A 16,749-nucleotide genomic window follows, 5' to 3' on the forward strand; every position below is an offset into this window, starting at 1 on the left:
CATAGCCACAAATCTGGCACAAAACTCATGGAATACCAAGCAACAGTGATCCCTGCCCTGCTTCTGAGACCTCCTCTACCTACTGCTGGCACCTCAACATACAGGAGAGATGTCACCAACAAAGGCCTCACAAAGTCCTCCAAACCCATTGAAAGGATAATCAAACCAATGCCAGTGTCCTCTCCTGGGCCAATATCCCCAGTGCAGAGGTCCTAATTACACGCAGTTGGCTCTATGTCATTCACATGCCCAACACTAGATGCCCAAAACAGACAGCCTGTTCTGAGCTCTGTGTCTATCTATTTTTTAGTCACATGCACATCGAAACACAGTGAAATGCATCTTTTTGCATAGAATGTGCTGGGGGCAGCCCACAAGTGTCGCCACTCTTCCAGCGCCAACATAGCATGCCCACAGCTCCTAACCCGTATGTCTTTGGAATGTGGGAGGAAAGACACGGGAAAGACACGGGAAGAACGTACAAACTCCTTACAGACAGCAGTGGTAGGTAGACAGAGGAATAGAGTCTCAAAGCCTCCTTGAAAACTGAAACATGCCCACTCACTCCAGGGAAAAGTGGAGGAGGAGCATTCAGGATGGCACTGGGAACCTGGAGTCCAGGCATCACGAGCACACAGAAGCCCGGCGTAAACGACGGAAAGAGGGCACCAACTCACAAGTTACCCACCAGATATCCTGCTGGGCATGCATTCGTGTCTGTGGGTCCCACATTAGCCTCATCAATCAGGATGGAGGAGTGGAAGCAAGTCACCTTGATCATGTGGGTCCGCCTAAGAAGAATGATCTTCAAGAAGAGCTTGGGATCTCTTCCTAATGACCTTGCTGGTCCTTATCACTGATCTCACTGCGTGTAAATCAGCCGCTGTACTGCCTACTTTACAACATGTAGTGGTTAGTGTAACGCTTTACAGCACCAGCGGCCCGGGTTCAATTCCGGCCGCTGTCTATAAGGAGTTTGTACGTTCTCCCCATGACTCCGTGGGTTTCCTCCGGGTGTTCTGGTTTCCTCCCACATTCCAAAGGCGCGCGGGTTAGGAAGTTGTGGGCGTGCTATGATGGCGCCGGAAGCGTGGCGATGCTTGCGGGCTGCCCCCCCAGCACTCTACGCAAAAAGATACATTTCACTGTGTGTTTCAATGTACATGTGACTAATAAAAGATATCTTATCTTGCATTTCCAACAGCATTTCATCAGCTGTAAAATGTCTTAGGATGTCTTGAAGTTTGGAAAAGCGCGGTATCAATGCGTGTCTCTTTATTTCTTGTACTGCACCATTAATTCCTTCGAGTTAACTTGAGGGAGCTGATTGACGACATAGGATATGAATGCAGACGTACTTACATGCTGCCAACACATCCTTCTCCACCACTCCTTCATTCTTCTCATTCTCCACAGACAGCCAGTCCTGAGCTAGGAAGTAGTACAAACTGTCCGTCTGCTTGTCCCAAACTGCCACATGCTCCAGGTACCATGAAGGGTCTAAGCCTGCATAGAACATCAGCATTAAAACGAAGAGCTCAATTCATCACACAAGGAAAGTCCTTGCAAATTTAAAAATGTTTGGAAAATAGCTCTCGAGTTTCTGGTGCTCTCCCTCAGTGAGTGAACCACTCTGGCTACAATGCAATATTGAGAAATTACCTCCAGTTACTAGCCATCGACTAGCCATCATTGTAAGTGATTTAATTGCCGCTTGTGTCAGGTTAGGCAACATCTGTATCTTGATATCTGCTCTCCTCTGGGAGTTAATTATTAGATTTGCAGACACATTGACTCTCCCTCATTCACAACTTCTATCTCCCCTTGCTGTCAATACACACTGACCTGAAACACTGCAGTATAATACTTCAGTTTGTTTGAATCAGACATCTCACAGCTCCAGCAACTCAAGTTCAATCCTGACCTCGGATGCTGTCTGTGTGGAGCTTGCACATTCTCCCTGTGACTGCAAGGGTTTCCGGCCCACACCCCAAAGACGTGTGGGTTGGTAGGTTGATTGGCTGCTGTAAATTGCCCCTGGTGTGTAGGTGAGTGGGAGAATCTGGGGGGAGTTGAGGGGAATGTGGAGACAATAAAACGGGATTGGTGTAGGATTAATATAAATGGGTGCTTGATAGTCGGCATGGACTCGGTGGGCCGAAGGGCCTGTTTCCGCGCACTTTGACCTGCGTTGACATATTGAGAGGCTCACTGGCTGCTATCATCCACCTCTCCCGATTCTAGTGCCCTAAAATCACGGGCTTCAGCAAACAAGATGGATTTAAAACAAAGCTAACTAAAAGCTGCAACGACAAGAAAATGACAAATACACACATCAGACAGCATAAAAAATGGTCAACGCTTGGTGTGATACACATTAAACAAAATATTCTCAGATAAAAGCACTTTATTTACAACCTGCCAATCCATGGACCTACCCTTGTGATCTATCACACTATGGAGCAGCACAAGGCTGGTCCCATAGGTTCCCCACAAGGGAATCAGTTAGCAAGCGTTTGCACAGACGTCCTGGTGACATCTCTGTCAAACCAGTGTGTCGTTTCTATTGGATGCAGTTTGAGACACTCTGTTGGTAGTTGCTGAACCAAAGATGTTCGACAGGCAGTCACTGCTTCACACTTGGGCTGCTTGCCAGTTGGGTCCTCCACACCTACCTGTGTTGTCATGCCAGATTCGGATTTTCCAGATCTCGCCCAGGTTGGCATTTGTCTCAACCTGAAAAACATCCAGACTGTTCCTTTGGAATGCTCCTTCTTTATCCAGGTGACGGGACCCACTCTTGTTCAGCCCATGTAGACTGATGCCCACGTGAGCTGTAGTACCTGCGGGAAAGAAAGAACTTTCACTTAAGGCTTCAGGAAGCTCCAAAGTTAATACAGGAAATTGGACAGTTGCACACAGCAGGCCTCCCCTCCAGTAACAATGTGATAGCGACCAGAGAATCGGTTTCTGTGTTGTTGATTGGGGAATAAATACTGGCCAGGAAAGACTTTTCTGCTCTTGGAAGTAGTGCCAAGGGATTTTTTCTGTCAATTTGAGAGAGAGCACCTCATCTGAAAGGTTGCACTTCTGGCAGTGCAGCACTCCCTGTACAAAAGAAAGTACCAGCCTAGAATTTTTCCTCAGGTCACTGTAGTTGGTCTCGAACCAAGAACCTCAGACTCAGGGACAAGAGCGTTCCTGTCATGGTTAGGCATCCACAGCACCTTTGAAGCTATGCCTTTAACAAAGGCGCAAAGTATCAATGGACAGAATTATCCAAATGCTTTCCATTGCAATTGCTAGCCAGAAGGAATTGTGATCATCTCAAATTCAATGATCAATTACCTCTCCCCAATTATTGCATAATAACTCAGCTTCCCAAACAAACCCTCCCGCCCCCCACCACCTCCCCACAACCCTCAAAACTGGCAGGTCATTCCCAGCACCAGGCAACATAACAGAGTATCACCGCTGGGCATATTGGTGTGTTAGAGGGTGCTGATGTTGGTGGTACCTCTCCGGTGCTTTGAAGTATCTGTTGCAGGTAGTCCATACCTCTGAAACATATTGGAGGATGAGGATCACAGCTGCCCAGTAGACCATGAACTTCATATCAGGTATGAGATCTTAACCGTTAGGTTCTCCTTTACTCAAACAGTCAAAGGCTGGGTTGCTATTTTGGAGGGAATGGTGAATTTCATCTTCAAAGTTCTCCTTCACTGCAAGGTTTCAAGTGGATTTGAGCAATGTTGGTTCCTTCGGTGCTGAATTCCCTCCCCATTTCTTTCCTCCATGTGGCTCTGCTTCCTTCCTTTGCATGGGTCAGGTAAAACCCTGTATCTAACCTACTGGGCCCAAATACCAGCCTTGATTCCTCATGCACCAGAGATAAACTGAAGAAACATCTCTAAACAAGTAAAAACAGAATTTTGGAAATTCTCAGCAGGCCGGCCAGCATTTGTAGAGAGTGAAAAACAGAGTCAACATTTCATCAGAACTGAGAGCTCTCTGACCTGAAATGTCGACTCTCTTCTATTATACATGGATGCTCCCTGAACTGGGGAGTATTGCCAGCATTTCCTGTTTAGACTTCAGATTTCCAGCATCTTTTTTGTGCAAATAACAATCTAGTTAATGAATTAGAAACAGTTCTTTGTGAATGTACTTCAACAGTGAAAATGTGTATAATGAAAGGTTAGGAGAGTAAAAGATTGTGAGTCCTGAAAAGAGAATTTAAGGGTACATCACTATGGCTGTAATAGACTGCTTGAAAGAGCTGTGCTCCGCTTTGTAATGCCTTGCTTCAGAGATTTTGCTTGCTTCAGCTAGTTTTCTTCAGCATTGAAGTATGATCATACAGTACAATCAGTCCTTGTCTCAACAAGTCTGCACAATTGACTCTTGCTCCACTAAACTGACCCTGAGCCCACCATGAGAAACCCTATGTATACAAAGATAACCGGTGAAACAAGATGGTCTGAAAAGATTAAGGAACTATAGCTTTAGCAACTTTTTTTAAGTAAATTCCTTTGTCTGTAACCAATCACGATGTAGAAAATAAGTGCCATGCTGCCTGACTAATGCATGATCATTCCTTGTACGGTAATTGTTTCCACCTCTGAAAAAGTATAAGAATGTATGTAGATCAATGTATCTCAGAGACCACCCGGTCCGGGATGTAGGGTCCTGGCTTGGTGCCCTCTCCTCGGATCAAGTAATAAAGAGATTGAACGAGAACAGTGGTCTTTTCAGTCTTCTCTCTGACCAAATTCGACAACAGGATGGACAGAAGGTCTGGACTCTGTTAGCTCTACTGATCTTGACCAGGGCAGCAGTCAGGAGATATTGTTACAGATATAACTGTTTGCAAACTTCCCATCATTAGGAGCTATATAATATGACCAGAGTTTCCCTTGGTCATATGTAATACGACCAGAGTTTCCTTTGCTGAGCACTATCCAGGGAAATCCCTGCAGCTAATTATGTTTGGGAGAGGAAGAGAGAGATTAAGGTGCATCTTACATCTATATTCACATCCTTTTGCTACTACTCCTTGCCTGCTGTTATCACACTTCTGTCAATTTGTGCCCATTATAAGTCTCTCACCTGAGTTCCTGTACCAGCCAGTTTTCACCATTACTTCATACTTGTAGCGACCACGTTGCCCACAGAGGGGGATGATACCGACCCGGTTGATATCGATGTAGTCCAGCTTGTGGGCAGTGAGAGCCACCAGGACATAAACAGCAAAGACCAAGGCACAGGTGATTGCCACAATCGAGTTCTGCACCGGGCTGTTCACCTGTGAAGGAATCACTGCTGAATCACACAGGAGGGGCTGGAGCTACTTGGAGAGTCAGGGATTCCCAACAATTGCACAGCAGGTTTCTGACAATGAGAACAAAACAGCAGATACTTCCATCTAAGCCGGCTTTATCAGCCAGATCTTGCAGACAGACCAACCGCACTCTGGGGCAGGACAGCAGATTACATGGACTTCAACCTGCTAGAATAATAATACTTGCAGCAGTCCTCAACCCAACTTTCCCCAGGGGAGGTGCCCGTTAAACTAAATTGGAAGAGTTTAAACTCAGCTGACAGGGGGATGCGCGACAGCATATAGTAGTAGAGAAAGGGAATTGAGGTACACATGGATGTAGGAGCATTAGGTTGTAGCAAGAAGGCAGTTGTAGGGTATTGAATGGGAACAGGCTATAAGGCAGACTACACTAAATGCAATAATAGGTTTGCATGTATGTATGCAAATACACAAAACACATAATAGTGAATAAAGTTAGAGAGCTACAAGTTCACCTATCTGTGTAGGATTATAATGCAGAAATCAGAATGAAGTCATGATTCAAAAAAAGGTCAGGAACCTAATATTCCAGGATACATGGTGTTCAGAAAAGATAAGGAAGGAAGCAAATGCTGTGGGTCAGCAGGGCTGATTAAAGGTGCTGCAGAGAGAGAATGTCCTTGAGGGGCAATGCCAGAATCCAGCTGGTTAGAGTTAAGAAATAGGAATGGTGCTATCACATGACCGGAGGCATTCCCTAGGACACTAAATAGTGAGAGGGTGACAGAGGAGCAGGTTGGCAAGGAAATCTTAAAAAATGGGGGGAAAAAAAAGTAGTGTGTTTGAAACCATGTTAGACTGAAGGGTAAAAACTGGGAGAAACTTTGAGAAGTATTCTGGAGAACTTCCTTGATCTGTTTGCTTCTGATCCAAGGAGAATAGAGATATTGCGGATCTGGTTCTGGGGAACGAAGAGGGCCAAGTGGACCAGGTGTCAGTGAGAGAAAACTTAAGAATCGGCAAACATCAGATCATAAAGTTAAGATTAATAATGGAGAAGGACAAAGAGAATTTTTAAATTGGAAGAGGATAGTCTTCAATGACATGAGGACGTACAGTAAGGTTAATTTATACGAAGGATATGACCCAGGAAAGATGCATTACAAGGAGGATATATTAGGGCTGTATAATTTACAGGGTTTCCTTCTTGCTAGGAGAACTCATCGTGGGACTGTTGTATTTTGGGGACAGAAGATTATAGTTTTGCTGTTGTGTAGCGGTTAGCGTAATGCTTTACAGCGCCAGCGACCCGGGTTCAATTCCGGCCACCGTCTGTAAGTTCTCCCCATGACTGCGTGGGTTTCTTCCAGGTGCTCCGGTTTCCTCCCACATTCCAAAGACATACGGATTAGGAAGTTTTGGACATGCTACGTTGGCGCCGGAAGCGTGGCGACGCTTGCGGGCTGCCTCCCCAGAACACTCTACGCAAAAGATGCACTTCACTGTGTGTTTCGATGTACATGTGACTAATAAAGAGATCTAAGTATCACTGCTAAGAACCATCATCATACAGGAGGCAGAAACTGTACAGCATCTGGATACACAAAGAGGCTCGCTCCGAAGACAGTGAGGTGCTGTGTGAGGCACACTGCTTCCTCTGGCCTGGTCCAGTGTGTGGGTAAGATGCCATCTGTCCTCCACTTCAGACTCTGGAAGTCGAAGTACTGACACAGCGAGGTGTACACAATGACAGAAACCTCTACTGGAGCAGAGGAGAAGTGGCTGGAAATGGTGACACTGAGCTCCTCGCTGGTAGTGTCGTACCCCCTGAAACAAACAGAGGACATCAAATCAATGAAAGGGTCCCAGCACAGGGCAGAGAGAACAGGAGAAGCACATTAGGCTGCTGCGGGCACTTTAGCCAGGGGTGAATTCCCGATGAAAGTGCCCTTGAACATAAGAACCTAAGAAATAGGAGCAGGAGGAGGCCATCTGGCCCATCGAGCCTGCTCCGCCATTCAATAAGATCATGGCTGATCTGGCCGTGGACTCAGATCCACCTACCTGCCTTTTCCCCATGACCCTTAATTCCCCTACTATGCCAAAATCTATCTAACTATGCCTTAAATATATTTAGTGAGGTAGCCTCTACTGCTTCCCTGGGCAGAGAATTCCACAGATTCACTACTCTCTGGGAAAGGCAGTTTCTCCTCATCTCCGTCCTAAATCTACTCCCCCGAATCTTGAGGTCATGTCCCCTAGTTCTAGTCTCACCTACGAGTGGAAACAACCTTCCTGCCTCTATCTTATCTATCCCTTTCAGAATTTTATATGTTTCTATAACATTCCCTTTCATTCTTCTGAATTCCAGCAAATATAGTCCCAGGTGACTCAATTTCTCCTCATAGGCTAACCCCCTCATCTCCGGAATCAACGTCTGCACCGCCTCCAAAGCCAGTATATCCTTCCTCAAGTAAGGAGACCAGAACTGCACGCGGTACTCCAGGTGCGGCCTCACCAGTACCCTGTACAGTTGCAGCATAACCTCCTTATTCTTAAATGCAATCCCTCCAGCAATGAAGGCCAACGTTCCATTTGCCTTCTTGATAATCTGTTGGACTTGCAAAGCAACCTTTTGCGATTCATGCACAAGCAGTCCCAAGTCCCTCTGCACAACAGCATGCTGCAATCTTTCACCATTTAAATAATAATCTGATCTTTTATTTTTCCTTCCAAAGTGGATGACCTCATTTTTTCCAACATTGTGCTCCATCTGCCAGACCCTTGCCCACTCACTTATCTAAATCTCTCTGCAGACTCTCCGCATCCTCTGCACAATTCACTTTTCCACTCAATTTAGTGTCATCAGCAAATTTAGATACGCTGCACTCGGTCCCCTCTTCTAAATCATTGATGTATATCATGAACAGTTGAGGGCCCAGCACCGACTTCTACAGCACCCCGCTCACCCCTGATTGCCAACCAGAGAAACACTCATTTATCCCAACTCTCTGCCTTTTATTGGTTAACCAATCCTCTATCCATGCCAATACATTACCCCCAACTCCATGCGTTCTTATCCTATGGATAAGTCTTTTATGGGGCACCTTATCGAACACCTTCTGGAAATCCAAGTATACAACATCCACCTGTTCCCCTCTATCCACTGCGCGCATTATATCCTCAAAAAACTCTAGTAAGTTTGTCAAACAGGACCTGCCCTTCCTGAATCCATGCTGTACCTGCCTGATGGAACCAATTCTATCCAGATGTCTCACTATTTCTTCCTTAATGATAGCTTCAAGCATTTTCCCGACTACAGATGTTAAGCTAACTGGCCTATAGTTACCTGCCTTTTGTCTACATCCTCTTTTAAACAGTGGCATGACGTTCGTTGTCTTCCAATCCGCCGGAACCTGCCCAGAGTCCAGAGAATTTTGGTGAATTATCACAAACTCGTCTACTATAACTTCTGCCATTTCTTTCAGTACCCTGGGATGCATCCCATCAGGACCAGGGGACTTATCTACCTTTAGACCCACTAGTTTGCTCATCACTACCTCTTTAGTGACAGTGATTGTATCGAGGCCCTCACCCCCCATCGCATCCATAACATCGCTCTTTCGCATATTAGACGTGTCCTCCACCGTGAAGACCGACACAAAATAGTCGTTCAAGCCATGGCCATTTCCACTTACCAAATATTAATTCTCCCTTCTTGTCTTCCAAGGGACCTACATTCACTTCAGCCACCCTTTCTGCTTTTATATAATTATAAAATCTTCTCCTTCTGTTTTTATATTTTGTGCTAGTTTACTTTCATAATCTATCCTTCCCTTCTTTATTAAGTTGCTTAGTGGTTCTTTGTTGCTTTTTAAAGTTTTCCCAATCTTCCAGTTCCCCACTACTTTTGGCGACTTTGAGCTTTTAGCCTGATGCCTTCTTTTATTTCCTTAGTTATCCAAGGCTGGCTCTCCGCAGCCTCACTGTCCTTGCTTTTAACTGGAATATACTTTAGTTGAGCACCATGAAAAATCTCTTTGAAAGTCTTCCACTGTCCCACCATATAGCCTGTGTTCTCAGTCTACACTAGCCAACTCCTCTCTCATCCCATTGTAGTGTCCCTTGTTTAGGCATAAACACTGGTTTTAGATCGAACTATTGCATCCTCCATTTGCATGAGAAATTTAATCATACTGTGATCATTCTTTCCAAGAGGATCCTTAACTACAGGATAGTTAATTTTACCTGTCTCATTGCACAGGACCAGATCTAAGATAGCATATTCCCTTGTAGGTTCACTAACATGTTGTTCAAGAAAGCTATCACGGATGTGTTCTATGAAGTCCTCCTCAAGACTGCCTTGACCAACGAGATTTGCCCAATCTATGTGGAAGTTAAAGTCCCCCAATGACAACTGCCGTTCCATTCTTACATGCATCAGATATTTCTTGGTTTATTGCCTGTGCCACTGTAATATTATTGTTCAGTGGCCTATAGACACTCCCAAAGTGATTTTGTCCCTTTACTATCCCTAATCTCTACCCAGATGAACTCAACATTCTGCTCCCTAGATCTTATATCATCTCTCACTATCGCCCTGATCTCATTTTTAATTAAGAGTGCTACCCCACCTCCCTTACCTTCCTGCCTATCTTCCGTATTACCTGGTACTCTGAATATTTAATTCCCACAATAATCCACCCTGCAACCACGTTTTCTGTAATGACCACTAATCATACCCTTTGTACTGATTTGTTCACTGACCTGTTTCGATACTACGGGCATTCAGATAAGTGCCCTACACTCATTATCCATTTGGAATCTAGTAACCTTTGTGTTTGACTCTTCTGTCCTCCACTATTACTCTTCTCTTTTCTAACTTTTGCTCTGGTCTCTGCTTTGCTTCCCTCTGTCTTTCTGCATGGATTCCTATCCCCCTGCCATATTAGTTTAAACCCTCCCCAACAGCACTAGCAAACAATCCCCCTCGGACGTTGATCCCAGTCCTGCCCAGGTGTAGACCCTCCAGTTTGTACTGGCCCCACCTCCCCCAGAACCAGTTCCAGTTCCCCAGGAATCTAAAACCCTCCCTCCTGCACCACTGCTGAAGACTATATTCATCCTAACTATGCTGCTGTTCCTACACTGACTAGGACATGGCACAGGTAGTAATCCTGAGATTATTACCTTTGAGGTCCTACTTTTTAATCTATTTCCTGGCTCCCTAAATTCAGCTTGTAGGACCTCATCCCGCCATGTGGTACCTACATGCACCACGACAACTGGCTGTTCACCCGCCCCTTCCAGAATGCCCTGCAGCCACTCCGAGATGTCCCTGACCCTTGCACCCGGGAGGCAACACACCAACCAGCCGTCCTGTTTGCGGCCACAGAGGCTCCTGTCTATTCCCTTTACCATGGAATCCCCGACCACTACAGCTCTGCCACTCCTTTTCCTGCTGTCCTGAGCAGCAGAGCCACTCACGGTACCATGATCCTGGCTACTGCTGCCTTCCCTTGATGAGCCATCTCCCCCAACAGTATCCAGAGTGGTATATCTGGTTTGGAGGGAGATGACCGCAGGGGCTCCTGCACTACCTTCCTGCTACTGCTCTGTTCTCTTACCCTTGTAGCCACAGAACAAAATTGCTTAGCGCTCCCAGACAGCACAGGCATAATTGTCATACAGTCATACAGCACAGATACAGGCCCCTTGGCCCACCATGTCTATACCAACCACAAGTGCCTATCAATACTAATCCCATCTACCAGTATATTGGACTGAATGGTCTCCTGAATCAGCCGTGGCTCGGTCTGAGAACTCGTTAAGCTAGGTTGAGGTCTCGCAGAGCCCATCACAAAGGCTGATTCTTACAGTGAGAAGCTGAGCCAGTGGAGGGGCTGTCCAGATGAGACTTACTACCCATCATCTGCTCCTTCAAGATGGACAGGAGAAACCAAGTCAGTTCTCCGATGAAGGGAGCTCTCTCTTTAACTGTCGTCAATATTTATCCCCCAGCCAATATCATTAAAACTAAGCATTTGGTCCCCATTGTTGGCGGGAGCTTGCTGTGCACAAATTGGTATTGCTGTTTTCTACAACAATTCTATCTGTGGATTTCATTGTCTGTGAGGCAGCTTGTGATGTCCTGAGGTTAAGAAAGACGTCATAAATGTAAGTTTGTTTCTTCTTTCTCTCTGATTCTACGATTAAATCTATCTTTTGCCAGCATATAAACTGAGTTGAATTAAACCTGTTGCAGCAAAGGCTGGGAAACGTCAGGCACACTTCTGGTGAGGTAGTGGTCCTGACTGATGTGTTGGACACCAGGTGAACCATACTGTGGTTCTTACGTTTCAATAAAACACACACACACACGCATCAGGTGTTTTGATTTGGAGCACAGAATCTGCAGACAGCCATGAGGACAGGTAAGTGGCATTAACTTTTCCTCTCTCCACAGATAAAGCATTTACCATTTTTATTAATGTGGACATTCGCAGCCAAGCAACAGGTCCTGATTATGTGACCTCAATGTCTCCAGTACCTGGAAACTGGTCTATACTCACTCAGGCGACAGGAAGATGGTGTGCTCAGCACTCAGACTGCCAGTATCAGAAGGCAATGCAATTCCTTTGGTCACTTTATAGGAGGTCGCATGAAACCGAGAGTCATTGTGAACATAGATATGAATGAAAGGATCTGGGTCCTGGGCTCCTCCAAGCTCTAGGGAAAGAGAGAGAGAGATTCCAAAACATTAGGAAGGTATTTAGCCATGTACTAACAGTGAGCTATTATGAAGAGACGGCTACGGAGCCACTGGACTGTGAACTGGGCTTCATGAAAGGTGTCCAAGTTGGAAATGGGTCAAGTTGGGATGGCCATGGAGACTTCCCACTAACTTGTTTGGTTTTCCATTACTGCCTTACCTTTTTGAAGGTGCTGACGCACACTGAAGTTGGATTCCATGCAAACTCCCAGGTAGAGCACATTCCCATCACAGAAGTGGAAAGCACCAGATTGGCAGCTGAGAGATCTCATGGGTTGGTGGGTGGGGAAGGGGGCAGAGACGGAGTAGGAGCCGGATGAGGTTACAGAATCAGGGACAGGTGAGGCTATAGAAGAAGTTGAAAAACGGGATGATCATTTGAAGAATGAAATTGACAGCTGATGTGAATCAGAAAGCATCACGGTAATGGGTGCACAGAAGTCAAAGTCGAGTTTATTGTCACATGCACAAGTCCATGTGTGCACAGGTGCAATGTAAAGCTTACTTGCAGCAGCATCACAGGCACATGGCATCAGATAAGCAGCATTCACAGGAAAAACATAAATTAAAAGACAGGCTATAGCAACGATTGGATGACTGGCAATGCAGAGGATGGGAGGAAGCCAGTGTTACGAACCAGCAACAAAAGAAACACATTGAGTCATGATTCAGTGTTAAAAACTACTTTATTAATCACTACTTACGATAACAAGAAAAATAAAAGTAAAAATGTTAGAATGTTAGAAGTAAAAATGTTAAACCTTGAACATTAACCCCAAAAACTAAACTCGTCCTGTGTGTGTGGCGAAGTCCCAAACTCCAAGTCCAGGAATCTTAAAGTTCAGTTCAGCAAGCCGTAAGGTGAAACATGAGCAAAGGCTTCTTCAAAAACCACCGTTGTCTGAAGATAAGACGTAGATGTAGAGAAACATAGAGAGAGTAATTACGAAATCCAGATGTTCCACGATGGAACCCAAACGACACCTCAGTGTTTACTCGGTAGTGACTTCCTCACCCGGAAAAGCATCCGAATCGTGGCCGTCCACACAAATACCTGTTTCCTTCTACAGGTCAGCAACAAAGTGAACTCCACCGGATTACTTCCAATTTCCATACATGGATTGCCGTGACAGATACAGTTATGGTTTCTCACCCATCGATAGAGAAACTAGCAGGCTGGTGTCTCTCTCCCTTTTCTCTCTCTCTCTCTCTGACTGACTTCTTCAACAACGTCATTACTTCCTTTATCTTCTGTTGATGTAAGCACGCCGCACACACACACACACCACTATGTTCTATCTTAAAGGGACATTCACCGAGTCCGTAACACCTCCCACCTAAAAAGAATTTTTTTCCAAAAAACATTTAACCGCGCATACAGTTAGTAATGTTAGTAATTATCATGCTATACAATTACAGAATATCAGACTGGTAAAGATACATGTTTCCCATTTAACATCCAGAAAGACAATCAGTGATCACGTTATCTTTGCCTTTAATGTGAGTTATCATGAGATCAAACTCTTGCAAAATTAAACTCCAGTTTAACAGCCGTCTGTTCTTGTTTTTGACTCGGCTCAGAAACACCAATGGGTTATGATCTGTATACACAGTCAGTGGTTTCTGAGCCATGCAAACATATACACTGAAATGTTGCAAGGCTAAAACAAGCGACAGTAATTCTTTCTCTACGGTGGAATAATTCTTTTGATGCTCATTAAATTTCTTTGAAAAGTAAGCTACAGGATGGTCAATATCATCACGGTCACCCTTCTGCAGCAACACAGCTCCTGCAGCTTCATCACTGGCATCTACTGCTAATGAAAATGGCTTTTCAAAGTCAGGTGATTTGAGCACAGGATGGTAGCATAAAATGGCTTTCAGCTTCTCAAATGCTTCTTGACAAGGATCTGTCCAAACAAACTTTACTCCCTTCTTCAGAAGATTAGTTAGGGGAAGAGCAACATCAGCAAAATTTTTACAAAATTTTCGATAATATCCAACCATTCCCAAAAGTCTTCCAACAGTCCTCATATCCGTGGGAACAGGGAACTCAGATATTGCTTGAACTTTTGCCTGAACAGGAGCTACCTTGCCTTGACCTAACATATATTCAATCTCCTGGTCAACAAGTTTAGATTTTTCCACATTCATTCGACATGGGTGTTGTTTGATTGGTTTTGCATCCCCAACATCAACATCATGAGTAATTATCAACGTTCTGTTTGGAACATCTGGGAACAGATTTTTAAATTTTAAAATTAATTCTCTCATCTGTTGTTTTTGCGAAACTTGTAAATGGTCCAACTTCGTTTCAAGGTTCTCCAGGATATTTTGGTTTTTTAGTTTCGATGGAACAATATTTGGTCTAAATTGGCCTTCCTCATTATCAACATCAGGCATTCTAGAAACAACCTTCACATCACATGGTATTGCCTCTGGAAATCTAGATGTTGCACACATGATGGTTAACAAATACTGATTTCCAGCCTTAGACTTTGGCAATGGGCCAACACAGTCCACAATCACCTTCGAAAAGGGTTCACCAAAAGCAGGAATAGGTTTCAATGGAGCCACAGGGGGTCTTTGATTTGGTTTACCTACCATCTGACATGTGTGACAGGTTCAACAAAACATCACCACATCCTTTCTCAAACCAGGCCAATAGAATTGTTTCAAGATCTTCCCTACAGTTTTATTCACACCAAAATGAGCACCCACAGGCATACCATGGGCCAGGTTTAAAATCTCATTCCTATAAACTTTTGGAACCACAACCTGATGAATAACTTCCCATTCCTCATTAACAGGAACATGAGGAGGTCTCCATTTCCTCATTAACACTCCATTTTTGACATAATATCCAATTGGTACTTCCTCAATCTCATCACATGAGAGTGCTTTTTCTCTCAATTCTGTAAGCTCAGGGTCTTTCATCTGTTCCACCATAAATTCTTTCCTCGACAAAGACAAATCTTTAAGTTCAGGCTCACTACAAGGATTTTGATCCTCCAGTGAAGACAGAAAAGTCTCAGACAAGTCATCATCATTTTCTTCCTGCTTAGGACTGTCACAGGGAACCACATCAGGCTGCACAGGGCTGTTGGCCTTGGCTAATTCTTTAGCTCTAGCTCGAGTCACTGCACATGATGGGTAAACATCTGGATCATTCTCAGACTCATCAATCCTTGGTTTGGTGGTTAACTGTACCAACAGGGACAAATTCTCCATCTGCAAGGTCATTCCCCAATAACAAAGAAACTCCTTCCACTGGTAAACTAGGTCGTATCCCTATCTCGACAGGTCCTTCTATGAACTTTGACTTTAAAATCACCTTGTGCAAAGGGACAGACATGGTGTCACCTGTAACGCCTCGCACTAGATTTACCTCACCAGTGTCAGTTTCTTCACCAAAATTTAAAACACTGTCCAGCAAGAGAGATTGGCAAGCCCCAGTATCTCTAAGGATTTTCACTGGCACCTGGGGTGACCCATCATTCAGTGAAACAAAACCCTCTGATACATAAGAACGGAATTCCTTTCTCACCTCCTCCAACTTTTCAGCCTTTACCTCCGGCAAGGACTGATCTTTAACAGCATCTTCTAAACCTTTTTGATTTTTAATTACCTGAAAGCAAGCATTGGGCACGGCTTCCTTCCTTTTCTTCAAAAGGGCACAATTAGCTATTACATGGCCAGGTTTCTTACAGTAATAACAAGTCCGCTCAACAGGTTTCTCCAGCCCTGGCTTCTTTTCATCCTTCCCTTTTTGATTACCTCCCAATTTAATCTCCGGTTCACCTGGATTGTCCTTACTACTCTTTTGAAAGGTTTTAGGTGGTCCCCATTTGGATTTATGGGTTAAAACATAATCATCCGCCAACCTAGCAGTTTCTTGTAAAGTTTCCACTCCCTTTTCATTTAAATATGTTGTTATTTCAGCTGGGACACATCTTTTAAAGTCTTCCACTAACATCAATTCTGTCAATTTATCATAATCCTCAATTACATTTTTAGCCATGCACCATCATTCAAAATATATTCTCTTTCCATTGGCAAATTCCATGTATGTCTGATCTGCAGATTTCTTCAAGTCTCTAAATTTTTGTCTATCAGCTTCAGGTACCAATTCATAGGCTTTTAACACGGCTTGTTTTACCTTGGTATAATCAGCTGCATCCTCAACAGACAAAGCAGAATGAGCTTTTTGAGCTTTACCTCTAATTACACTCTGTAACATAAGAGCCCATCCTTCCGTTGGCCAGTTTGAACTCACAGCAACCTTTTCAAAATGTTGGAAATACTGATCAACCTGATCTTCTTCAAAAGGAGGGACTAATCGAACCTCCCTGCTGGCTAAAAAACCATCATCAGAATCAGATTCCAAACTCTTTCGCTTCATTTTTAACTCATGCTGCCGCTGTTTTTCCTTCTCCTCCCTATCCAGCTCCATCCTCCTCAATTCCATCTGGGCCTTCCTTTCCTCAAACTTTAACCGAGTTAGTTCCCATTCAGCCTCTAACTCTAGTTTCCTTTGTTCGGCCTCTAGTTTCTTTTGTCCCAACTCGAACTTCATTTGCGTTTGTTCTAACTCCATCTTTGCTAACTGCAACTGGCTATCAGGAATGTCTGACCCACTCTCAGGAAACTCTTCTAACTCTTCTAACTCTTCTAA

The 16,749-nt window shown here is 44.4% G+C and overlaps 1 protein-coding gene across 1 annotated transcript in view; it reads right to left on the reverse strand.

Moving 5' to 3' along the window:
- Nucleotides 1-16,749, reverse strand: part of pkd1b (polycystic kidney disease 1b) — a 130,198-nt gene that overhangs the window by 57,424 nt on the left and 56,025 nt on the right. Inside the window, exons 18-22 of the mRNA XM_052033354.1 lie at nt 11,875-12,031; nt 6,874-7,129; nt 5,110-5,305; nt 2,676-2,843; nt 1,363-1,506 (exon numbers count right to left, since the gene is read on the reverse strand). Of these exons, the coding sequence (XP_051889314.1) occupies nt 1,363-1,506; nt 2,676-2,843; nt 5,110-5,305; nt 6,874-7,129; nt 11,875-12,031 (921 nt within the window). The remainder of the gene's footprint in view (nt 1-1,362; nt 1,507-2,675; nt 2,844-5,109; nt 5,306-6,873; nt 7,130-11,874; nt 12,032-16,749) is intronic.

The sequence above is a fragment of the Pristis pectinata genome, chromosome 18 (assembly GCF_009764475.1).
Source record: "Pristis pectinata isolate sPriPec2 chromosome 18, sPriPec2.1.pri, whole genome shotgun sequence".
Lineage (NCBI taxonomy): Eukaryota > Metazoa > Chordata > Chondrichthyes > Rhinopristiformes > Pristidae > Pristis > Pristis pectinata.